Source organism: Bubalus kerabau, chromosome 5 (assembly GCF_029407905.1).
Source record: "Bubalus kerabau isolate K-KA32 ecotype Philippines breed swamp buffalo chromosome 5, PCC_UOA_SB_1v2, whole genome shotgun sequence".
NCBI classification, from domain to species: Eukaryota; Metazoa; Chordata; class Mammalia; order Artiodactyla; family Bovidae; genus Bubalus; species Bubalus kerabau.
In genome coordinates this window covers 15,518,716-15,542,182 of record NC_073628.1, presented here as the reverse complement: position 1 = coordinate 15,542,182, position 23,467 = coordinate 15,518,716, and the positions used below count along the sequence as shown (strand labels likewise).

At 48.8% G+C, this 23,467-nt stretch overlaps 1 protein-coding gene across 2 annotated transcripts in view; it reads left to right on the top strand.

Annotated features, from left to right (window-relative positions):
• ST14 (ST14 transmembrane serine protease matriptase) overlaps positions 1-23,467 on the top strand; it is a 39,952-nt gene that overhangs the window by 738 nt on the left and 15,747 nt on the right. For both annotated transcript variants that reach the window (XM_055581167.1, XM_055581166.1), the window contains exons 2-4: positions 22,501-22,660; positions 22,822-22,949; positions 23,161-23,231. In XM_055581167.1, coding sequence (XP_055437142.1) covers positions 22,501-22,660; positions 22,822-22,949; positions 23,161-23,231 — 359 coding nt within the window. The remainder of the gene's footprint in view (positions 1-22,500; positions 22,661-22,821; positions 22,950-23,160; positions 23,232-23,467) is intronic.

The following is a 23,467-nucleotide window of genomic DNA, read 5'->3' as shown; positions in this document are numbered from 1 at the left end:
TGGAGTTTAGGACTCCAGGGTGGGGCTTGGTTGGTCTTCTCGGAAGGCGGATGGAGGCCTTTGGGAAGGAAGTGGGAACCTGTGTCTTGAACCTGTCGGAGACCCTGAAGCAGGGAGCTCTCGTTTGGCGGAAAGAATCTTTGTTGCTGTTGTTCAGTCGCTCAGCCCTGTCCCGCTCAGTCGTGTCTGACTCTTTGCGACCCCATGCACTGCAGGACGCCAGGCTTCCCTGTCCTTCACCATCTCCTGGAGTTTGCTCAAACTCATGTCCATTGGATTGGTGATGTCATCCAACCATCTCATCCTCTGTCGCCCCCTCTTCTCCTTCTGCCTTCAATCTTTCCCAGCTTCAGGGGCTTTTCTAATGAGTTGGGAACTTGAAAACATTAAATCTTAGCATAGAGAGTGGAAATGGATTGTTAGTTTCTTTACTGATGGCAGTAAAAGGGCACCCTAGGTGGCAGTGCCCAGGCAGAACTGGCAGCCAGGCCTCCACCTCCCTGTAGTGGGGCCCCCAGCATCCCCTGCACCCCAGGTCACCAGCACTGAGGGCTGCTGAGACGTGGGAGTTGTTTGGGGCTCTGCAAACATGGGCGGGTCCTCCTCTCTCCCGAGATCCTGGGGCCAGTGAGCTCCTCTACTGGCCCGCACTCGGTGGTTGGGCCCACATTGGGCCTGATTTGGGAGGTCTCACGGACCAATCCATTTCTCCAGTGGTGTGTGGACTGAGGGAGCTTGCCAAAGACTAGATTCTGGGTCTGCCTTGGTGCCCTGAGCCACCAATCACAACTGAGGTGGGCACTCTTTTCTCCACTTGTCCACCCTGTGCAGGAGGAAGCAGGACTCAGCACCCAGTCTGGAGGCTGGGGTCTGTGGCCAGTTGTCTGCGCTGCTGGCGGCTGATGTTTCCTTCCCGTAATTCCCGTGTTTGTGAATCCCTGATAATTGCCTGTTAGAGGAGCTCTAGAGTCCTGCCTTCTCAGCAGAGAGCCCGCTGTCTGGTGGTGTTATTTCAGGACTGTTTTTCTTCCCTCCCTCTTCCTCACTTCCCTTTCAGGGACCCTCTCCAGCTGACACTGCCCACATGCCACACTGGCCTTTGAACTCCCACGGCCACCCGTCAGCCCTCACTTCCTTCCCCTTTGGTCCCTCCTCATTTCTCACCTTCCTTGAAGCTCATCATTCTCAACGCCAGTTCTGCCATTTTCTCCCACGTGGATCACTCCATCTTTCCTCCCGCCAAGCTCCTTGGAACTGGCAGTACCATGTACTGGTCTTGGGCCGGGCTCTCGAAGACAAATAAGATCTGGTTATTTCTCAAGAGCCCTTACGCTCTTGAGAGCCATGCTAAGAGATGTGAATGAAAATTAGACGTAACTCTGGGCTCCCCTGGTGGCTCAGAGAGCAAAGAATCTGCCTACCATGCAAGAAACCCAGGTTTAATCCCTGGGATGGAAAGATCCTTTGGAGAAGGAAATGACTACCCACTCCAGTATTCTTGCCCAGCAAATCCCATGGACAGAGGAGCCTGGTGGACTATAGTCCATGGAGTCGCAAAGAGTCAGACATGACTGAGCGGTTGTTTAACACAGTCCTGAAGGAAGTAGCTTGCTGTGCCCAAAGCTCATTTCAGTTTCTCCAGGAAGTCTCCCCTTGTGCCTTCCTGCTTCATGCTTCCCCAGCTCTCTCACACTCTGATCACCCTGCCACATTTGCAGCCAGGGTCTGTGGACTCTGCCTCAGCTGTTTTCTGACCAGGAGCATAGCCGCTGCCCCTGCGTTTGTCCTCTGCGTTAGCAGAGCCAGTCTGGGTCATGCTGAGTCCCTCAGAAGCGTTGTTGCTTTTGAGTTCCTTTCTCCTGGCCACTTCCATCCCTTCATGGCGGGAGAAAGGTTCTGTTTGGTGATGCTTGGATCTGGCTGCCTCCTTCCCAAGGCTGATGACTGTGGCCCCAGCGCCCTCCACCTGATCCTATTACTATTCAGTGGGAGGTGGCCATCTATGTGTTCCCCAGTGTTTGCAGAGACCTGATGTACATGTCCTGTCTGGGGACCATGAGCCCAGCCTGCACGCGAGTAGGGGCACGGATGTCAGTTATCATGGACACTGACAATAACTGGAAGCCTGCCTCACTGGGTGTCTTGGCCCCAGTCAAACCTTAGATGGTGGTCAGGCAGCTGCTTGGAAGGAGTCCTTGGTTCTTTCTCAAGTCAGTGTTGCCCGGGTGAGACTCTGTCCCCTCGGCATGCAGAGACCAGGATTAGGAGAGCAGATTTGGTGGGGTCAAAATCAGATGTCTTGGGGGCTAGGCTCTGCAGCTCTGGCTATTCTCAGGGTCTCCTCTCTTTGTTAGTTGGTCATCCACATGACAGATAGTTATTAGGGGCCCATCGACAGAGCAAGTGCCAGGCCCTGGGCAGTAGTCCTGAGGGAGAGCCCAGCCACACAATCTCTGCCTTCAGGGACCGCCCAATAGGGTGTAGCACTGTTATTGTTTCAGTTGCTGACTTGAGTCTGATTCTGCGATTCCACGGACTGCAGCACACCAGGCTCCTCTGTCATTCACTATGTGCCAGAGTTTGCTCAAACTCATGTCCATTGAGTCAGTGATGCCATAGTGTAGCATAGAGATATTTGATTCTTCATGGTAAGAACTGGGTTCTGGACAAGCTGGAGGGCCACTCAGGAGGGGTGTCTGACCCAGGCTTGAAGGACCAGGGTAGGTGAATTATAGCCAGAGCCACCTGTGACGTGGTGACAGGAATATTTAATGTGGAGCCAAGACCTGATGCCACTGCTTTCCCTCCAGGTGATCTCAGAGATGTTACCTAATCTTTCTATGCTTCAGTTTCTATGTTATAAGAATGATATGTATGTTACAGGCTTGTTGCAAAGATTAAAAGGGATAATTTACATGTGAGCTCTTTATAAGGTGCAGCCTGGTGTACAGGTGTGTGGCCTGCCTCCAGAACACAGGGAATGTCTCCCCAGTGATGGAGACCCTCTTCCAGTCTTTATTTCTCCTCCCTTTACTTGGCTTCTATGAACAAGGTCCTCCTGGGAAAGGGAAATGGTGCTGAGACCGGCTATTCGACCCTTTCTCCTTACACAAAATAGAACTGTAAGCACTTCCTTCTTTCTCTGTTCTGTGCTGGCCCCTCCGGAAGGGGAAGGCCCTGTGCTGGGAGGTGTGTGCGGTGGGGGGTTGGCGGGGTACTGAGACCTGGGTGCCGTGAATGGACAGGAAGCCTGTGTTCCTCAGCTCTTACCCAGCCTTCCCTCCACCTCAGTCCTGGGAAGACTTGGAAATCCATGGCCTTCATTTAGGACACGGGAAAACTGAGGGTAAGAGAAGATGACACTAGCTTGACAGCTGCCCAAGGAAGAAGGCTGTGTCACCTGCAAACCCCTGGGAGTTGCCATGAGCTGGCTTCTTGGTAGGGGTGCATCTCATCACAGCCCTCTTCCTCCGCCCACATCTGAGCCTCTCGCGGCCAGCTGTGGTCTGTGGCTGCCGTCGTTCTGGAGTTCCTCTGGTGCCATCTCCTTCTCTAGCCTGTGGTTCTGCCCAGGCTATTGGCTCATATCTCCTAAAAGAGAAAGTCTATTCTTAGAAAAGTAGTGACTGTGTGACAAGCCCCCAAGGAGCCCAGGTCCCAAAGATGTGGCTTCTGGCCACATGCATGCTGCTGGAGTGTTTAGAATACTAAAGCTGAGTATATTGAGCATGGACCATGTATTATACCTCTTAGCGTCAGTACTATTATTATCGTTTTGTAAGTGAAGGAAGTGGAGCACAGAGAGGCGAAGTAACTTGCCTAAGGTCACAGAGCGAAACAGTGGTGAGATCAGGATTTGAACCCAAGCAGTCTGGCTTTGCTGTATTCCACTTGGACTGCCTTAGTGAAATACAGGGCTAGTAGCCCAGTGGGCTCAGAAAGGGATGAAGCACTAAGGGTAAGAGCTGATTTGATTTGGTAAGAAAATGGATTTTTCTTCTTGGGACTTTCTGGGACTGAACACATTTATAATAACCATTTGGTAGTACAGGAAGGGTCACTGGGAACTTCTGAGAGGCTCATGGAACTCTCACCTGGGCTGGCAGTGGTGAGAAGAGTGTTTGGGGTTTGCTCAATGTTCGTGGGCAGTATTTGCCCTTTTTTCTTTGCTAAGAACTTTTCTAGAAGTAGGTTCCTACTGAGAATTCCATCTTGGAAGCTCACGTTTTCAGAATTTGCTTGTTCTTCTAGGCTTAGCAACAGAATCTTTAGAACCCTTGTGATGGTTGACTAATGCCTCAGAATCTTGGATCCTTTATTCTCTTGAGTTGGTGGTGATGGTGGTGAAAGGTGAAGAAGAATAGGATGACAGTCATTACTACCCATCGCTAAATATGAACGCTTTGGTTTATTCTTTCTTATCCTCACAGCAACCATAGGAGAAAAATGCCGAGTTTATAGATGACCATGTGTATTCAGTTGCTCAGTCGTGTCTGATTCTTTGTGACCCCAGGGACTGTAGCCCACCAGGCTCCTCTGTCCATGGGAGTCTCCAAGGAAGAATACTGGAGTGGATTGCCATCTCCTCCTCCAGGGGATCTTCCCCACCAGGGATCAAATCTGTGTGTCTTGTGTCTCCTGCCTTGGGAGGTGAATTGTTTACCACTGTGCCACCTGGGAAGCCCCTACAGATGACAGTACTGAGATTCAAAAGGTTTGCATAATGGCCCAGTCCCAAAGAAAGGCAATGCCAAAGAATGTTCAAACTACTGCACAATTGCAACCATCTCACATGCTAGCAAAGTAATGCTCAAAATTCTCCAAGCCAAGCTTCAATATTACGTGAACTGTGAACTTCTGAATGTTCAAGCTGGATTTAGAAAAGGCAGAGGAACCAGAGATCAAATTGCCAACATCCGCTGGATCATTGAAAAAGCAAGAGAGTTCCAGGAAAACATCTACTTCTGCTTTATTGATTACACCAAAGCCTTTGATTGTGTAGATCACAACAAACTGTGAAAAATTCTTCAAGAGATGGGAATACCAGACCACCTTACCTGCCTCCTGAGAAATTTGTATGCAACTCACAAAGCAACAGTTAGAACCGGACATGGAACAGACGTTCCCAATTAGGAAAGGAGTGAGTCAAGGCTGTATATTGTCACCCTGCATATTTAACTTATATACAGAGTACATCATGCGAAATGCTGGGCTAGATGATGCACAGGTTCGAATCAAGATTGCCAAGAGAAATATCAACAACCTCAGATATGCAGATGATACCACTCTAATGGCAGAAAGTAAAGAGGAACTAAAGAACCTCTTGATGAAGGTGAAAGAGGAAGGTGAAAAAGCTGACTTAAAACTCAACATTCAAAAACCGAAGATCATGGCATCCAGTCCCAGCAAACAGATGGGGAAACAATGGAAACAGTAAGAGACTTTATTTTTGGGGGCTCCAGAATCACTGCAGCCATGGTGACTGCAGCCATGAATTTAAAAAACACTTGCTGCTTGGAAGAAAAGCTATGACCAACCTAGAAAGCATATTAAAAAGCAGAGATATTACTTTGCCGACAAAGGTCTGTCTAGTCAAAGCTATGGTTTTTCCAGTAGTCATGTATGGATGTGAGAGTTGGACTGTAAAGAAAGCTGAGTGCTGAAGAATTGATAGCTTTGAACTGTGGTGTTGGAGAAGACTCTTGAGAATCCCTTGGACAGCAAGAAGATCCAACCAGTCTATCCTAAAGGAACTCAGTCCTGAATGTTCATTGGAAGGACTGATGCTGAAGCTGAAACTCCAATACTTTGGCCACCTGATGGAAAGAACTGACTCATTGGAAAAGACTCTGATGCTGGGCAAGATTGAAGGCAGGAGAAGGGGACGACAGAGGATAAGATGGTTGGATGGCATCCCCGACTCAATGGACATGAGTTTGAGCAAGCTCCAGGAGTTGGTGATGGACAGGGAAGCCTGGCGTGCTGCAGTCCATGGGGTTGCTAAGAGTCGGACAAGACTGAGTGACAGAACTGAACTGAATGGAATGGCTGCAAGGCAGTTAGAGGCAGAGTGAGAGTTCAAACCTAGATCTGTGCGACTTCAAAGTCTACGGCCTTAACCGCAAAGCCATTGTACAGTTATATTCCAAAGGGTGGGTGATTGACGCACATCCCCAGCAAAGCCCTGGAACACTTGGTTGGACAGAGTCCTGAGCACCAGGCGCCAACATGGGTCCACTGCCGACCTCTCACACCACACCCGAGTGGTTTCTCCTTTGATGAGGTTGGTAAACCTCACATGGTAAACCAGGAGACCAACTGGAGATGACGCTGAAAAATGTAGCTTTTGTTTAGGATACGCGTGGTTAGAAATCATTATGGGAATTAAAAAAATTTTTTTTAATTTATTTATTTTTGGCTGTGCTGGGTCTTCGTTGCTGTGTGGGCTTTTCTCTAGTTGCGGTGAGGGGGGCTACTCTTCATTGTGGTGCACAGATTTCTCATTGCGATGGCTTCTCTTGTGTGGAGCTCAAGGGCACGTGGGCTTCAGTTGTTTCGACTCCCCGGCTCTAGAGCACAGGCTCAGTAATTGCTCTGCTGCGTGTGGGATCTTCCCTGACCAGGGGTCAAACCCTGTACTGGCAGGCTGATTCTATACCACTGAGCCGCCAGGGAAGCCCATAATGGGAATTTTAAAATAGAAGAATTTCACCTGCCAGAGGAAACTAATCAGGTTGTTTATGTTTTGCATGCTCTGTGCGGTCTGTGCCATGTCCAGGGGTTTACCTAGTGTGTGGTTGTTTATGTGCAGTGTATGTTCTGGAAGGCGTCTCAGCCTCCTGTCTGCTGGGCACAGTGGAGGACTGCAGGCTGGAGGAACGGGTGTCTCGCTGCACAGCTGTGCCCAAGAGGGTGCCCTCACGCACCCAAGTCGCTCAGGGCAGTGGCCTTGGGGCTGCCCCTGCGTCCTTCCTGTGTCGTTTCTTATATCAAAACAGCTCTGACGTGGTCTTGGAGAAATCGTCTCTGTCGGTGGCATCCTACCAGGAGGGAAAGGCCGACAACTGGAATGACTTAATCGTGAGTCAGAAGGCCCTGGGCTGCCTGCAGGAGAGGCCGTGCAGAATAGCACTCTGTCCGGCTTCGCTGAGAGCGAGCGCACCACCCTGACTGCAGACTCCTAGTCTTCAGCCTCCCACGGCTGGGACCGAAGGAGTCCAAGAAGCCAGCAGGCGCCACAGCAGACCCAGAGTTTTGAGTTGACGAAGCCAGGCCTGTAATGTGTCTCCCTAAAATGTCAAGTAAATCTCCCCGCTCCCCAGCTTTTTTACTTGGTCATACTTTAAACAATTATTTTCATATTTTATTTTATTTATTTTTGGCTGTGCGGGTTTTCTCTAGTTGTGGTGAGCAGGGGCTACTCTTCTTGTGGTGTGCAGACTTCTCATTGCTGTGGCTTCTCTTGTTGCGCAACACGGGCTCTAGGGCGAGTGGGATTCAGTAGCACACGTGGGCTCAATAGTTGTGAACCACAGGGTTAGTTGCTCCACTGCACGTGGGATCTTCCCGGACCAGGGATTGAACCCGTGGATGAAACCTGTGCCTCCTTCATTGGCAGGCAGATTCTTAACCACTGGACCACCGGGGCGCCTCAGGACTTTTTTTAAAAGTTGAGCAGTGTAGAAATGTACACAGTGAAATTCCTCTGAAATTCTCTCCCCCAGGTTTCATAATCCCTATAAGTAGTTTGATTTCTATTCCCCCACAGTCTTTTATGCATGAACCAATACTTTTATGCATATTAATAGATATGTGTACATGTATTTTTTCCCAAATGGAATCATAATGTTCTTCCTGTTCTGCAGCTAAAGGCATGATTGTAATGAACTACTTCATTACACATTTATTACAGATCTTTATGCATGCTGGGATTGTGGAACAAGACAGGGCTCCCTCCCGCTCCCCACCTCCATCCTTAAGGAGCAGGTGGTTGACCTTGAGCGCTGACCAACTGCCCCTGGAGCTGTGCTTGGGATGCTGGGGAGACCGGAAGGGGCAGGGCTTTCCTGGGCAGCATCTCAGAGGAGGCACCTAAGCGGGAGTTTGGAAGGGTGGGAAGGGCCCAACACTGACTTTGTTTTTCTTCAGTTAACATTGTATTTTAGAGAGTTTTTTCCTACTCTTTGAAAACTATTCTTGATTGCTGTGTAAAGTTTCATCCAGAGGATGTGTCATTCTGTATTGTTATTTTATTTGTGGTATTTGTGTGTGCTAATTGCTTGTGTTATGGAACAATGAATGGAAACAGAGCCAAGGGGCTAGCAGAAGAAATTCATGAACAGCCCTGACCCGTTTGAATTCTGCTGCTGAATTCTGGGTTCCAGGTCTTAACGGGAACATTGCTCCTATGAAGTGGCACCAGATGACCAGAGGTTCAGGAAACAGTTTGAATGGTTGGTTGAGTTGAGCATTTGAGCTGGACAAAGAGCAGACCCAGAGGAGTGTTTCCGTAGCTGCTTGGAGCTGGAGGAGCTGGGAGGAATCAGGCTGGTTCTATTGCAATGCTAATATGCTGGGCTATTGTGATGCCGAGCGCCCTGGGGGAAGGGAGAACTTTGTAACGCTGGCCCTAGCCGAAAAAGCTATTTTCCCCAGAAAGGGTGGCCCCCGGGGGATGGGACCGGACACAGATCCGGAGTTCTCTCCTTGCTCTGCCCTTGCACGGGTTGTAATCGTGGACTGGGGCCTCTCTCTGGTGATGGGACTTTCTTGTTTGCATATTCAGTGCTTTCTCCCAAACTGCTATATTTGTAGTTGAGCTAATGTTCCTGGCCCTGGAGAAGGAAATGTCAACCCGCTCCGGCATTCGTGCCTGGAGAATCCCATGGACAGAGGAGCCTGGCGGGCTGCAGTCCATAGGGTCGCAAAGAGTCGGAAACGACTGAGCAACTAACACTTTCACACTTTTACTTTTCTAACATTCCTGGGGCCTTCCTGGTGGCTCAGATGGTAAAGAATTTGCCTGTAATGCAGGAGACTCGGGTTCAATCCCTGCATCAGGAAGATTCCCTGGAGAAGGAAATGGCATCCCAGTCCAGTATTCTTGCCTGGAGAATCCCATGGACAGAGGAGTCTGGTGGGTTACAGTCCGTGGGGTCGAATCCATACCTGCTGCACTGAAAGCGAGGAGTCTTAACCACTGGACTGCCAGGGAAGTCTTGGTTCAGAATCATGACTGTCGGTAGATACACAGACAAACACCAGGGATAAAATCTTATGGAACTTAATAATGAGTACAAGTAAAATGGAAAAGCTGAATCAGATCTGTGGGTTATAACAGTGTCGTGGTGTTATAGTCTTACGAGATGTTACTGTTGAGGGAGACTGGGTGAAGCGTACCAGGGATCTTGGTATTATTTCTTACGACTGCATTTGAATTTACAGTGATCTCAACAAAAGTGGTTAATGACTAAAAAAGCACTATCCCATGAAATTGGAATGTGGGCTCAGTGAGAAAAAAGAAGAAAGATGAAAAGAAATTACACAGTGCTGCTTTAACCTCCGTCTTCAGTTTCTCCTTTGTTAGCTTCTTAGTCTTGTTCGTTTCTTGGTTTCTTGTTCAGTTTCTTTCTGGTTCAGCTTCTGGGGGAATGTGCCGGGTTATGCCCCTGCAGGCAGATACTTCTGCTCCCAGTCAGGTGACAGGAGAAAGGAGGGCGTGGCTGGGCCAGGAAGACGGTTTCTGACCAAAAAGGACACAGTGAGGGCAAAGTTTGTGGGATCAAAGAGACTGGCTGTATTGAGGGGTGCTACTCTGTTATGAATCTTGGAGCTCATCTGAGATAGAATTCTCTGCTTAGAATAACAAAAGAGGGGGAGCATTTAAATGAGGACTGGGAGAGGAAGAGACCAGGAGGGTCTAAAGTTAGATGCTGAAGGAATAGCACGTGGCAGGGTGGCTGACACCAGAGAGCTTGGGAGCTGTCAGCTGATCCCTGGGGTGTAGACTGAGCTTTCTCTTCCCTTCCAGGGGAGTGGAGACAGGTCTGGAAAGTTCCCTGGGCCTTGGAACCTGTCTTGGGTAGGCTACTTAATTCTGGCTGTGAAGAGGGAAGTCCTTCAGTCAGTCTGTCAATCAGGTTCTAACCCTGGGCAAAGTCAAGGGTAGACGGTGTGGGGGAGAGAAGCAGTAGAACGAGGAAACTGGGGCACCTGACCTCCCAGGACTGCCTGTCTGCCCGCTGTGCCCTGGAGATATCATTGATGCCAAGGGTCTAAGGGAGGAGAGGTCCCAGGGACAAAGACTGTGGACTGAGGTGGTCCACAGACACTTCCTGGAGGGGCTGGGCCCTGGCTTTGTCCTTGGGGACACATTGGGCTTCAGAGGTGGTGATGTGAGCTGAGCCTTTCACAGTGGTGGGGTGGGCACCAACCTACTTCCTCACAGGTCTGGGGGCCGCCTGGCTGAGGACAAGGTTAACACGCCCAGACCAGTGTTGAAGGGGTAGAAATCCACCCACCTCGACTACTCGTAGAAGAAAGAGGCTTGTATCTGCCGAGTCTGGTTGCAGGTGTGTGTGGTCCTGGTGCCACAGTGGTGTGACCAGGCGGGGCCCTGGGCAGTGCCAGGAATGGGGAGAGGATACAGGTGTGAAACCTGCAGGAGCTGGACGGTGAGTGGCAGAGAATCACCAGGTCCTGTGCCCGCAGTGCCCACGGTCGGCTGAGTTAGACTCTGAGAACTTTCTGTCCAGCTCTGACCAGGTGTACGGAGTTTAGGTTTATTTCCTCCAGTGGGAGCCATTGGCTCTGAGTCAGCTTTCTGTTCTCCTGGATGCCTTGGGGTCACAGATCTGCAGGTAATTCTGGATCCTCTGTAGGGCCCCGCCGCCTCACCCATTTCCTGGCAGGTCAGCAGCTGAGAAAAGTGACCAGGTTGAAAGGGAAGGGTCAGAGGGTCAAGCAACAAGAAGGCAGAGAACTCAGGGAGTCCATCAGCTGCTGACGAGCCTCGGCTGGCAGTGTGTGTCTGCTGGCAGCCTCCGGGACTTCTGGGTGCTACTCATAAGCTGTCGTGGGAGGGCCCTGAGCTTGGGCGCCAAGTCTATCCCCTCTTGCAGGTACCTTGCATCCCAGGCGATTGCTTAAAATAGGCCGACTGAAACTGAGATGACCCAGCTGGCGGGCTCCTCTCACTGAGAGGGGAGGTGGGTGGGCCGGGCCAGCAGCCTCCGGGAAAGGGTAGGTGGCCTGGCAGGTACTCTCCAGATCCATTTCCCGAGAATGACCTGGGATGCAGGTTAAGCTTGCAGATCCTGGGGTGGTGCCCCTGCCCCGCAGCATCGGAACCTCCCAGGAGAGGGACCAGGGGATCTGGATGCTGGGCAAGCACTATGCTCCTTTTGCTGGTGTGTTTTAAAAAATCATTATTTTTCACACCAGGCAAGTCTGGGAAATGCTGGGGTGGTGCGATTGAGGGGAGCCTCCTGTTTCTTGAGAATCTGGCTTCTTTGGGGAATCAGTTGCCCCAGGGCTGGTGAGTGAGTGGATTCCAACATGGGTGTCTTTTCTCTTCTCCTTTGTTGCTTCAGTCATCCTGTGATGAGCGGATCAAGTGTCCTCTCTGTGCCGGTCATTGTGCGGGGCTGGGACTGCAGTGACTGCAGAGTGAGTGAAGTCCCTGCCCTTGAGAGCCTGCATGTCGGCTGCTTTCTGCCTACAGCCACTTGAGTTTTTTTTTTGATGGGTGCTGGTTTTTTAAGATTTATTTATTTATTTTTTGGCTGTGCTGGGTCTTCGTTCCTGCGCCTGGGTTTTTTCTACTTGCAGAGAGCGGGGGCTACTCTAGTTGAGGTGCACGGGCTTCTCATTGCAGTGGCTTCTCTGTTCACAGGCTCTAGGGCATGTGGGCTTCAGTAGTTGTGGGCTCGTGGGCTCTAGAGCTTGGGTTCAGTAGTTGTGGCATTCAGGCTTAGCTGCCTGATAATAGGATCTTCTCGGACCAGGGATCAAACCAGTATGCCTTGCATTGCAACGTGGATTCTTATCCACTGGACCACCAGGTAAGCCCATGCTGCTGATTAAACTGGAGAGAGCCCATCTAAGTAGGGCCCCTCCTGCCTGGAGACAGGGTCCCTTCATAACTAGCAACTTGAAGAAGGGGCCTTTCTCCAGGTTCACTCCTGGTATCTCAGTGCTATGCATTGTACTGTGCTCAGTATCTCCCAGGGGGACAAATACAGTGTTAGGTTTTGGAATTAACTCCTTGCTCTGTCATCTCTGGAAGCTTTGAGCCATGCTGAGTTTCTAGGGACTGGCCAGGATCTAACTTGACCTGGCACTGGGGAGTGGCCAAGAGAGTTATGCTGGCTTTGTCTTTTCCTCTTGAAAATAAAGGCATTTTCAAAGTCGCATGAGATGGACCCTCCCCACCTTGGGAAATGATTGCAGGCATGCACACCATGCTTTCTTGTTTGAACCATCTCACGGATATTTTCTGGTTCTCATCATGGAATTGGCATCCATCCTGGGCTTCCTGGTGGTCCAGTTGTTAAGAATCCACGTGCCAATGCTGGGGACACAGGTTCGATCCCTGGTCTGGGAAGATCCTACATGTTGCAGAGCAGCTAACCTGTGTGCTACAACTACTGAGCCCACGCTCTAGAGCCGTGCACCGCCACTAGACAGTGGCCACCACCCTCCTCAACTTGAGAAAGCCTGTGTGCAGTTAAGACCCAGGACAGTCAAAAATAAAGAAACAAATAACTCTTACAAAAGAATTAAAATCTGTCCCACCTGGTGGGTATACTGAGTCACGGAACCTGTGACCAGCAGTTCACGGTGGAGCTGGGAGTGGCGCATGAAGCCAGCCACCCTGTCTAGCCTCAGGTCAGTGTCTGCAGCCAGTGACATCACTTCTGCCCCTTGATCTTGATCCTCAGCTGCAGGAGCATGTCATCAGGCATCACGTGAGGGCATTTCATGACCCCTCCCAGGACTGCCCGCGACCTCTTAAGCCTCAGCTTCATCCGCTGCCTTCCCAACAGATCACACCCAACCTTGGCCAAATGAGGAACAGTCTTAAAAAGGAGAGCCTGGTGTGACTATTTATTTCTTCCCTGTCAGCTTTGACTGGAATCTCGTATGGATTTCTGGGTCATTACTGTCCTTTCTGCTGTTTGTAAATACGAGCACTCACCAATAGCTGTTCTCCCGCAAGGACCATAATGGGCTGCCAGCTGCAGCCGCTGGCTCTGGATCTGCTGGTCCCTGGAGCCGGTGGGAGAGCCAGCCTGGCGGGCAAGCAGTGGTGCCAGTCCATCCGGGGGCACTCAGGGAACTGGGCGAAGGGTGCTGTCCAGAGGAGGCTTCTGAGGCTGATTTGGACACAGTTTTGTTCGCTAAGCATGTAGCTTTTAGCTCTGGTGAGTTTGGTACTTAACAGGAGTAGGGTGGCCACAAGGGTCTGTTGTTTACTCAGTCGTGTCTAACTCTTTGCGACCCCATGAACTGTAGCCCTCCAGGCTCCTCTGTCCATGGGATTCTCCAGGCAAGAATACTGGAGTGGGTTGCCATTCCCTTCTCCAGGGGATCTTCCCTGATCCAGGAATCAAACCCACGTCTCCTGTACTGGCAGGAGGGTTCTTTACCACTGAGCCACCAGGGAAGCCCACAAGGATCTTTCCTATAACATCAAATAAAATATGCCTTTTCCTTTTTACCTTCTATAAATTTGGTTTTTGGACAATCCCTGACTTTGGGGAGGATAGGCATCATTTGCACTGATGTGCTTTAAACTGGCAGAAAATAGGATATTCTCCAGGGCTTACATGTCTCTCCTCCTTGGTCTTTGGGTGGTACCCCCCCAATCCCTCCAAGAAGTCGGGTGGACAGGATGGTGATCTGATTTGCCCTGGTGTCCCACTCCCTGGGTCTTCCCTCAAGGAGCTTTGTGTGCACCTGTGAGTCCCTCCTTGTGCACCTATGATGTCCGTCTGTTCTCCAGGAAGTCATTCCTCACTCTCTTGTCTGAGCTGGCCTTGAGCCTCCAGGATCTGACTCAAGCCGGCTGGTGAGAAGAGGCCGTGAGAGTTGTGTGGCCTCTGTTTGTGGTAGGCCAGCACCTGCTTCACAGCACAGCACTGGGTTTTATGTGTGCACCTGCAAACATGTTTACTTTATGAAAGAGAAAGGAGAGGCCCAGGTGGGCATGCACATCCTCCCGCTTCCATCGGCTCTCTGGCCTGTAGAGGTGGTCGCATGTAGGGAGAAGGCTGTGTTTGCTGTTGAGCCTGAGCCGGTGGGAACTGCCTGCCTCCTATTTCCCTGGGGGCCTCCTGGTCCCACGCATCTGTAAAACCCCAGCCACAAGGGTTGGTGTGGCTCGTCCCTCTTTGTTGTTTCACTGGCTTCACTCCCTTTGTGAAGGGGAGACATCACTTTGCCAACAAAGGTCCATAGAGTCAAAGCTATGGTTTTTCCAATAGTCAACATACAGATGTAAGAGTTGGACCGTAAAGAAGGCTGAGTGCTGAACAACTGATGCTTTCGAATTGTGCTGTCGGAGAAGACTCTTGAGAGTCCCTTGGACAACAAGGAGATCCAACTAGTCAATCCTAAAGGAAATCAGTCCTGAATATTCATTGGAAGGACTGAAGCTGAAGCTCCAATATTTTGGCCACCTGATGGGAAGAGCTGACTCATTAGAAAAGACCCTGATACTGGGAAAGATTGAAGGCAAAAGGAGAAAAGGGTGACATAGGTTGAGATGGTTTGATGACATCACCGACTCAATGGAGATGAGTTTGAGTCAACTCCGGGAGGTGGTAAAGGACCGGGAAGCCTGGCGTGCCGCAGTCCATGGGGTCACAAAGAGCCAGACACGACTTAGTGATGAACAACAGCAGCAACACCTCCCTTGTGACTTTGGACAGGTCACTCCCTGTCTCTCAGCCTCAGTCTCCTTATCAGTAAAATGACTGGGTTAGGCAAGATGATCTCTCATATACCTGAAAATGGAGCCAAGAGTAGGGTAATAAAAGAAGTCGTCTAGTTACTGATTAAACAGCATTTCTGGGCTGATCGGAGCCCAGGATTCGCACTGCAGGGATGAACAGACCTTGGAGCCAGCCTCACTGCCGACACCGTGCTCTGCAGCCAGCCTGGGGTTGCGCCTGGGGTCCACTGTCCATGCTGTCAGCCACCTTTCCTTCCCAAGGAGTTTGATTTCCCGTTTCCCAGAACACTTGCTCCCTGAGTTCTGAATGCTGACCGAGGGAGGCCGAAGATGACGGTCAAATCTGGAGCGCCACCTCGTGGCTGTGTGATCCCACAAACTCATCATTTCTCCCTGCCTTTCTGTAGAATGGTAGCGAGGATACCCCTCATGAATGCTTTCAGGGTTGTTGTGGGGCTTGAGTAAGGAAACAGTTGTGAAGTTACCCTGCACGCTGAAAATAAACTGAATAAACTATTATTCTGTTACATTTCTTCCAGCACATATAGACATAGACACACAGTTTGCTCAGAGTCTAGATGAAGCCTTACTCTTTTTTCATTTTCCAGTATTATTAGACAACCAAAGACCTTTGGACATTTAAAGCAAACCTGCAACCTAGACGGACAAAAACATGATTCTGAAGATCATATAAAAACAATCAAGTTGGTATCCTAAGAAAGAACAAGAAGGTGGTGAATTCATATCATCGAAAAGGCTATGGTTAAAAAAAGAACCATCTAAGAATCAAAGTCACTCTTGGAAATGAAATGCATGACTTAAAAAAAAAATTTGTTGTCTTTGCAGTAAATCTCAAGATAAGGTGATGTAAGTCCTTCAGTTTTGTTCTTTTTCAGAGCTTGTTGTGTAAGAATTTCAGAAGCAGCTCATCAATTTCTGTGAACAGCCTGCTGAGGTTTAGATCAAGATAGTGCTGATGCTGTAGGCAGCTACGGAAAATAAGACATCTTAACTATCTTGAGTCTTCCAACCCATGACCATGAAATTTTGCTTGATTCATTTGTATCAATTTTTAGATTCCACATATCAGATCAGATTAGATCAGATCAGTCACTCAGTCGTGTCCGACTTTTTGTGACCCCATGAATCGTAGCACGCCAGGCCTCCCTGCCCATCACCAACTCCCGGAGTTCACTCAGACTCACGTCCATCGAGTCAGTGATGCCATCCAGCCATCTCATCCTCTGTCGTCCCCTTCTTCTCTTGCCCCCAATCCCTCCCAGCATCAGAGTCTTTTCCAATGAGTCAACTCTTCGCATGAGGTGGCCAAAGTACTGGAGTTTCAGCTTTAGCATCATTCCTTCCAAAGAAATCCCAGGGCTGATCTCCTTCAGAATGGACTGGTTGGATCTCCTTGCAGTCCAAGGGACTCTCAAGAGTCTTCTCCAACACCACAGTTCAAAAGCATCAATTCTTCGGGGCTCAGCCTTCTTCACAGTCCAACTCTCACATCCATACATGACCACAGGAAAAACCATAGCCTTGACTAGATGAACCTTTGTTGGCAAAGTAACGTCTCTGATTTGAATATGCTATCTAGATTGGCATAACTTTCCTTCCAAAGAGTAAGCGTCTTTTAATTTCATGGCTGCAGTCACCATCTGCACTGATTTTGGAGCCCCCCAAAATAAAGTCTGACACTGTTTCCACTGTTTCCCCATCTATTTCCCATGAAGTGATGGGACCGGATGCCATGATCTTCGTTTTCTGAATGTTGAGCTTTAAGCCAACTTTTTCACTCTCCACTTTCACTTTCATCAAGAGGCTTTTGAGTTCCTCTTCACTTTCTGCCATAAGGGTGGTGCCATCTGCATATCTGAGGTGATGGATATTTCTCCCAGCAATCTTGATTCCAGCTTGTGTTCCTTCCAGTCCAGCGTTTCTCATGATGTACTCTGCATAGAAGTTAAATAAGCAGGGTGACAATATACAGCCTTGACGAACTCCTTTTCCTATTTGGAACCAGTCTGTTGTTCCATGTCAAGTTCTAACTGTTGCCTCCTGACCTGCATACAAATTTCTCAAGAGGCAGATCAGGTGGTCTGGTATTCCCATCTCCTTCAGAATTCTCCACAGTTTCTTGTGATGCACACAGTCAAAGGCTTTGGCATAGTCAATAAAGCAGAAATAGATGCTTTTCTGGAACTCTTGCTTTTTATATGATCCAGCGGATGTTGGCAATTTGATCTCTGGTTCCTCTGCCTTTTCTAAAACCAGCTTGAACATCAGGAAGTTCACGGTTCACATATTGCTGAAGCCTGGCTTGGAGAATTGTGAGCATTACTTTACTAGCGTGTGAGATGAGTGCAATAGTGTGGTAGTTTGAGCATTCTTTGGCATTGCCTTTCTTTGGGATTGGAATGAAAACTGACCTTTTCCAGTCCTGTGGCCACTGCTGAATTTTCCAAATTTGCTGGCATATTGAGTGCAGCACTTTCACAGCATCATCTTTCAGGATTTGGAATAGGTCAACTGGAATTCTATCACCTCCACTAGCTTTGTTTGTAGTGATGCTTTCTAAGGCCCACTTGACTTCACATTCCAGGATGTCTGGCTCTAGGTCAGTGATGACACCATCGTGATTATCTGGGTCGTGAAGATCTTTTTTGTGCAGTTCTGTGTATTCTTGCCATCTCGTCTTAATATCTTCTGTTTCTGTTAGGTCCATACCATTTCTGTCCTTTATTGGGCCCATCTTTGCATGAAATGTTCCTTTGGTATCTCTGATTTTCTTGAAGAGATCCCTAGTCTTTCCCATTCTGTTGTTTTCCTCTATTTCTTTGCATTGATCGCTGAAGAAGGCTTTCTTATCTCTTCTTGCTGTTCTTTGGAACTCTGCATTCAGATGTTTCTATCTTTCCTTTTCTCCTTTGCTTTTCACTCCTCTTCTTTTCACAGCTATTTGTAAGGCATCTCCAGACAGCCACTTTGCTTGTTTGCATTTCTTTTCCATGGGGATGATCTTGATCCCTGTCTCCTGTACAGGCTCACGAACCTCATTCCATAGTTCATCAGGCACTCTATCTATCAGATCTAGGCCCTTAAATCTATTTCTCACTTCCACTGTATAATCATAAGGGATTTGATTTAGGTCATACCTGAATGGTCTAGTGGTTTTCCCTACTTTCTACGTGATATCATATGGTATTTGTCTTCATCTGACTTACTTCCTACGGTATGATAATCCCTAGGTTCATCCATGTTGCTGCAAATGACCATATTTCATTCTTTTTTATGGCCGAGAAATATTCCATTGTATAAATATACCACATCTTCTTTATCCATTCATCTTTGGTCAACATTTAGGTTGTTTCAATATCTTGGCTATTGTGAATAGTGCCTCCGGGCACATAGGGGAACATGTATCTTTTTGCGTTACAGTTTTGTTCCGATATCGGTCCAGGCTTGGGGTTGCTAGATCACATGGCAACTCTGTTTTTAGTGTTTTGAAGAACCTCCATACTGTTTTCAACAGTGGCTGAACCAGTTTACATTCCCACCAACAGTAAGAGGGTTCCCCTTTCTCCACACCTTGTTCAGCGTTTATTATTTGTAAAATTTTTGATGATGGCCATTCTGACCAGTGAATACCTGTGATACCTCATTGTACTTTTGATTTGCATTTCTCTAATAATTATCTAGGTTGAGCATCGTCTCATGTGCCTGTTGGCCATCTGTATGTCTTCTTTGAAATGGCTGGTTAGGTCTTCTACCCATTTTTCGATTGAGGTGTTTGTTTTTTGTTACTGGGTTGTATGAGCTGTTCATATATTTTGGAGATGAAGCCCTTGTCGGTCACATCACGCAGTAGAGGATGTGCTTTTAAACCTTGGTGTTCTGAAACTTCGTCATGATGTATTTTGTTACGTGTGCTTTTTCATTTATCTTTCTCATTATTCAGTGAGCCCTTTGAAGAGATACGACTCTCTATAATGCTTGGAAATATTCTTCTAGTATTTCTGTATCACGTCCTCTGCCAGACTCAGCTATGGGGCTCAGGTATTTATAGAAGATAGAGGTGAGACAGGGAAGGGCATTATTAGAAATCTCCAGAGCCCCACCTCCACTCCAAACAAAAATGCTCCTACCCACACATCCCGTAGAAGGGATGGGAAATTGATTTCTCCAGACTCGAGGACTCTGGGAGCCAGAGGGCTGCAGGGAAGGCAAAAACAGGCATAGGTCTCTTCTCTCCCATGTTCTGAATGCTAATGGCTAGGTTTAAATTATCCCATCCTGGAGACTAGAGAATCATTCTCTGCAGTAACTAAGCCATCCCATAGAAAAGATCTACACAGCCTAGCAGTATCCTAGGGAGTGGCCAGTAAAGTATCTGGCTAGTCACTGAATTTTGGCCCAAAGTGAAGCTGCCTGTGGCCAGCCATGTCCACAGAACTTCCAAACAACTTTTAGGACTTCATTCCTGAATTTGAGAAAATAGCCTCATACTCTCAGGCATTTAAGGAAAGCCTTCAACACAAAAGAGAAAATCAACAGCAGTTTCTCTGTTGAGAAAAGTTACTCAATAGAAATATCAGGATGAGAAGATTTTTGCATCCAAAAGTCAGAGAACAAGACAGAACTTTTGGAGATGAAAGTTTTGATAGCAGAAATGAAAAAATAGATTAAAAATCAAGATGGATAATAGTAGCAGAGAAAGGATAAATAAAGGATCCATATAGTAGGACTTATGGAAACAGAAAAGAGAAGATAAAGGGGAGGACATAATCTAAAATAATACAGGAAACTTTCCCAGACTGAAAGATAAGACTTTCCAAGCTCAGAGGGCAGACGGAGAGCTCAGTGTTGTGAAGTTGAAAGACCCAGTTCCAAGCACTTCCTCAGGATTTTCAGAGAAAGACAACAAATTATGAATAAAAAATGATGGATTTGTACTATTATCTTATTTCTGCAAAGCAAAATTAAAAGATGTAGAACACTGGGGACTTCAAAATTCTAAGTGAAAATTGTTTGAATTATACCCAGCCCAGACATCAACAAACATGAGTACAGAGTTAAGGTCCTTCTGAAACATGCAAAATTGCAGGAAATGTCCCTCTCTAGAAACTACTGAAGTCTGTGTCCACCAAAATGAAGTAAGCCAATGGAGATGAAGACATGGAATCCAGGAAATAGGGGTTTTAATGCAAGAGGGAATTGGAAGTTCCCTGGTAGTCCAGTGGTTGGGACTCAATGCTTTCACTGCCATGACCCTGGGCTCGATTCCTGGTCGGGGATATTATCCACCCAAGAGGAAGTTGAATTCAGGAACTCCCCAGGGTCATGGTGGTGGGGGAAGTTCCAGACAGCAGCTACGGGAAAGGACAGAGTGCCTCCAGGAAGAAAATGAAATGAGAGGTTCTTTGACAGACTGTATATGTGGAAGGTGAGAAGAACGTTACAGAGCACTTAACTTGTATGGAAAGACTTAGATATATGTGGAAAAACCCAAAAAAACCCGAGTAAATGAATATTCACAGCAGGAAAAACAAATCAATTGCAGTGAGAAGGAAACTATAGTGAACAATATTCTCAAGATTAATAATGAAAACATAGAATATGGACATAATTTTTTTTTTAACTTTAGCCCTGTATCTTTTGGGAAGATGGGTGAAAGACAGAAGGAAGGACTTTGAAATACACATTCAGTTCAGTTCAGTCGCTCAGTCGTGTCCGACTCTTTGCGACCCCAGGAATCGCAGCACGCCAGGCCTCCCTGCCCATCACCAACTCCTGGAGTTCACTCAGACTCACATCCATCGAGTCAGTGATGCCATCCAGCCATCTCATCCTCTGTCGTCCCCTTCTCCTCCTGACCCCAATCCCTCCCAGCATCAGAGTCTTTTCCAATGAGTCAACTCTTCGCATGAGGTGGCCAAAGTACTGGAGTTTCAGCTTTAGCATCATTCCTTCCAAAGAAATCCCAGGGCTGATCTCCTTCACAATGGACTGGTTGGATCTCCTTTGCAGTCCAAGGGACTCTCAAGAGTCTTCTCCAACACCACAGTTCAAAAGCATCAATTCTTCAGCGCTCAGCTTTCTTCACAGTCCAACTCTCACATCCATACATGAACACTGGAAAAACCATAGCCTTGACTAGACAGACCTTTATTGGCAAAGTAATGTTTCTGCTTTTGAATATGCCATCTAAGTTGGCATATTCCTTTCCTTCCAAAGAGTAAGCGCCTTTTAATTTCATGGCTGCAGTCACCAATTATCATAATATAAGTCAGCTGATTATATTTTATAGATGAATCTAGTTGGTGATATTGGCATATTATTCAGAAATATGGAGACAAATTTCAGAACAAGCAGGTTGAAAACATCTTAAGTGGTTGACTCTGGGGTGTGCTTCTTTTTTGTTTTTAAAATTTTATTTCGTTTTGAGATGTAATTTTGAAGTGTACAATGTGTTGGTTTGATACGTTTATATATTGTAGTACCATGATCATGGTGGGGTTAGCTGTGGGGTGTATGTCTGGGTTTGATATTAGATGAAGTCACAAATATAACCCATTAGGAAACTAAAAATCGAGATACAGTTACCCAAATGTGGCAGGCGTGGGGACAAGCTCTCACAGCAGTGAGTAAGCTGTGTGAGAATGTCTGAATGTGACAAACCAGGAAGTGTCAGCTCAAGTACAAGTCTGAGGTTCACACCAAAACAGCCACGTCTGATAAACGGGCACCTCTGTGGAATTTGGGGTGGGGCTTTTGCTTTTATGGCAAGCCCTGTTGGAGTGGGTATGAGGCAGTTAACTCTGAAAGGGCACAGCCCCTCCCCAGGGATTAGGGCGGCAGATAAGAGTGTGTGCTGTAGGCGGATGAGTTTGCCTACCTGCCATTGCATGCTGCAGACACCCCACCTTCCTGTCCATACTTGTGCCCCCTATTCCTGGAGCCCCCCCGCTCCCCTCCATCCTGTTTGTTGGAAGTTTCATTTGTTTTTCATGCTCTTGGGTCTGAGCATGGACATGGATGGATTCCAATAGAGACCTGGCCTTCTCAGCTCACCATGGTGTCCTGGGCTGGGAGACTTCAGGCTCAAGGCAGAGACTTGTCCTGCCGTGGCACTGCAGAGATGCCCAGGTTACTGCCTTTTTACTTCTGGCTGGTTACACACTGGTGGAGCAAGGATTGGGGTCAGGGTGTACAGTGCAGCTTGCCCGGAGGTGCTGAGGAGGTGATCCCTGGGCTGGGCCAGCTCTCCCCACACCTGGCCCTCCTCCTACATCCGAGGTGACTCATAGAAGTGACAGTCTCAACTGACTGAGCTCAGACAGGCTGCTTGTTTCATTTTTATTTACACTCACAGTTCTCAGGCAGTGCATGCCTGCGGATGCCCAGAGGGGAGGCCTCTGCTCGGTCCTCCTGGCTTTTCTTGCGCAGCTGGACCTGAGAGCCTGGACATGTCCTTCCCTAACTGGGCCGGCAGGCTGCAGAGCCGGGGTTTCTGAGGGCAGTGCACTGGCTTCTCTGTGCAGAATATGAATGGCTGTGAGGAAGGCGTGGAGTTCTTGCCCGCCAACAACAGCAGGAAGGTGGAGAAGGGCGGCCCGCGGCGGTGGGTGGTGCTGGTGGCCGTGCTGGCCGCCTTCCTGGCGCTGTCCCTCCTGGCAGGGCTCCTGGCGTGGCACTTCCAGGGTGAGTGACCCTCCTGGGGTGGACGGAGGATATGATTTGGGGGAGGGAGAGGAGACGGCAGGGTCTGCTCCTCGGGGTGGCTGAGGGCAGCTGGGCCAGTGCGGGCACTGGAGGGCGTACGTCCCTCCCTCTGACCACTGTCCTCCCCGGGTCTCTCGCAGACCGGAACGTGCGAGTCCAGAAGATCTTCAACGGCTACCTGAGTGTCAGGAATGAGAACTTCCTGGATGCCTATGAGAACTCCAACTCCACTGAGTTTGCAAACCTGGCCAAGAAGGTGAAGGAGGCGGTGAGTCCCGGCCCCCTGGTGCTGCTGTCGGCTCTGACACCCCACCTCCGCCTGGCAGAAAGGAGGCCCCTGGTGCCCCCAGACGTGTGATGGGGGCTCTCCAGCACCTGGGAAGGGGGCCCAGGTCCCAGGAGGGAGGGAGCGGCCTGGGCTGGGGGCCGGGGTCCTTGGCACTCTCTGGCCCACCGTCAGCCTCCTCTCCTTCCCTCAGCTGAAGTTCTTATACAGCGGGATCCCGGTCCTGGGCCCCTACTACAAGACGTCGACTGTGACCGCCTTCAGGTGGGTGCTGGGAGGGCTGGCGAGACGGCGGCCTCTGGTGGGGGCAGGCAGGGTGTGGGGCCCGCCGGGGTGATTAGGCCATGAGGTCCTGCTTGAAGAGCCAAGATGCCCGCCAGTCCTTCTGACTTTATCTGGAAAGTACTTTAGATTTTGCTAGTCTTGTTTTATCTTTTATGGAGGCAGCATGGCAGGCTGCACTGTCAGCCCCTTTCAAGTTCAGGAAACAGACTCGAGCT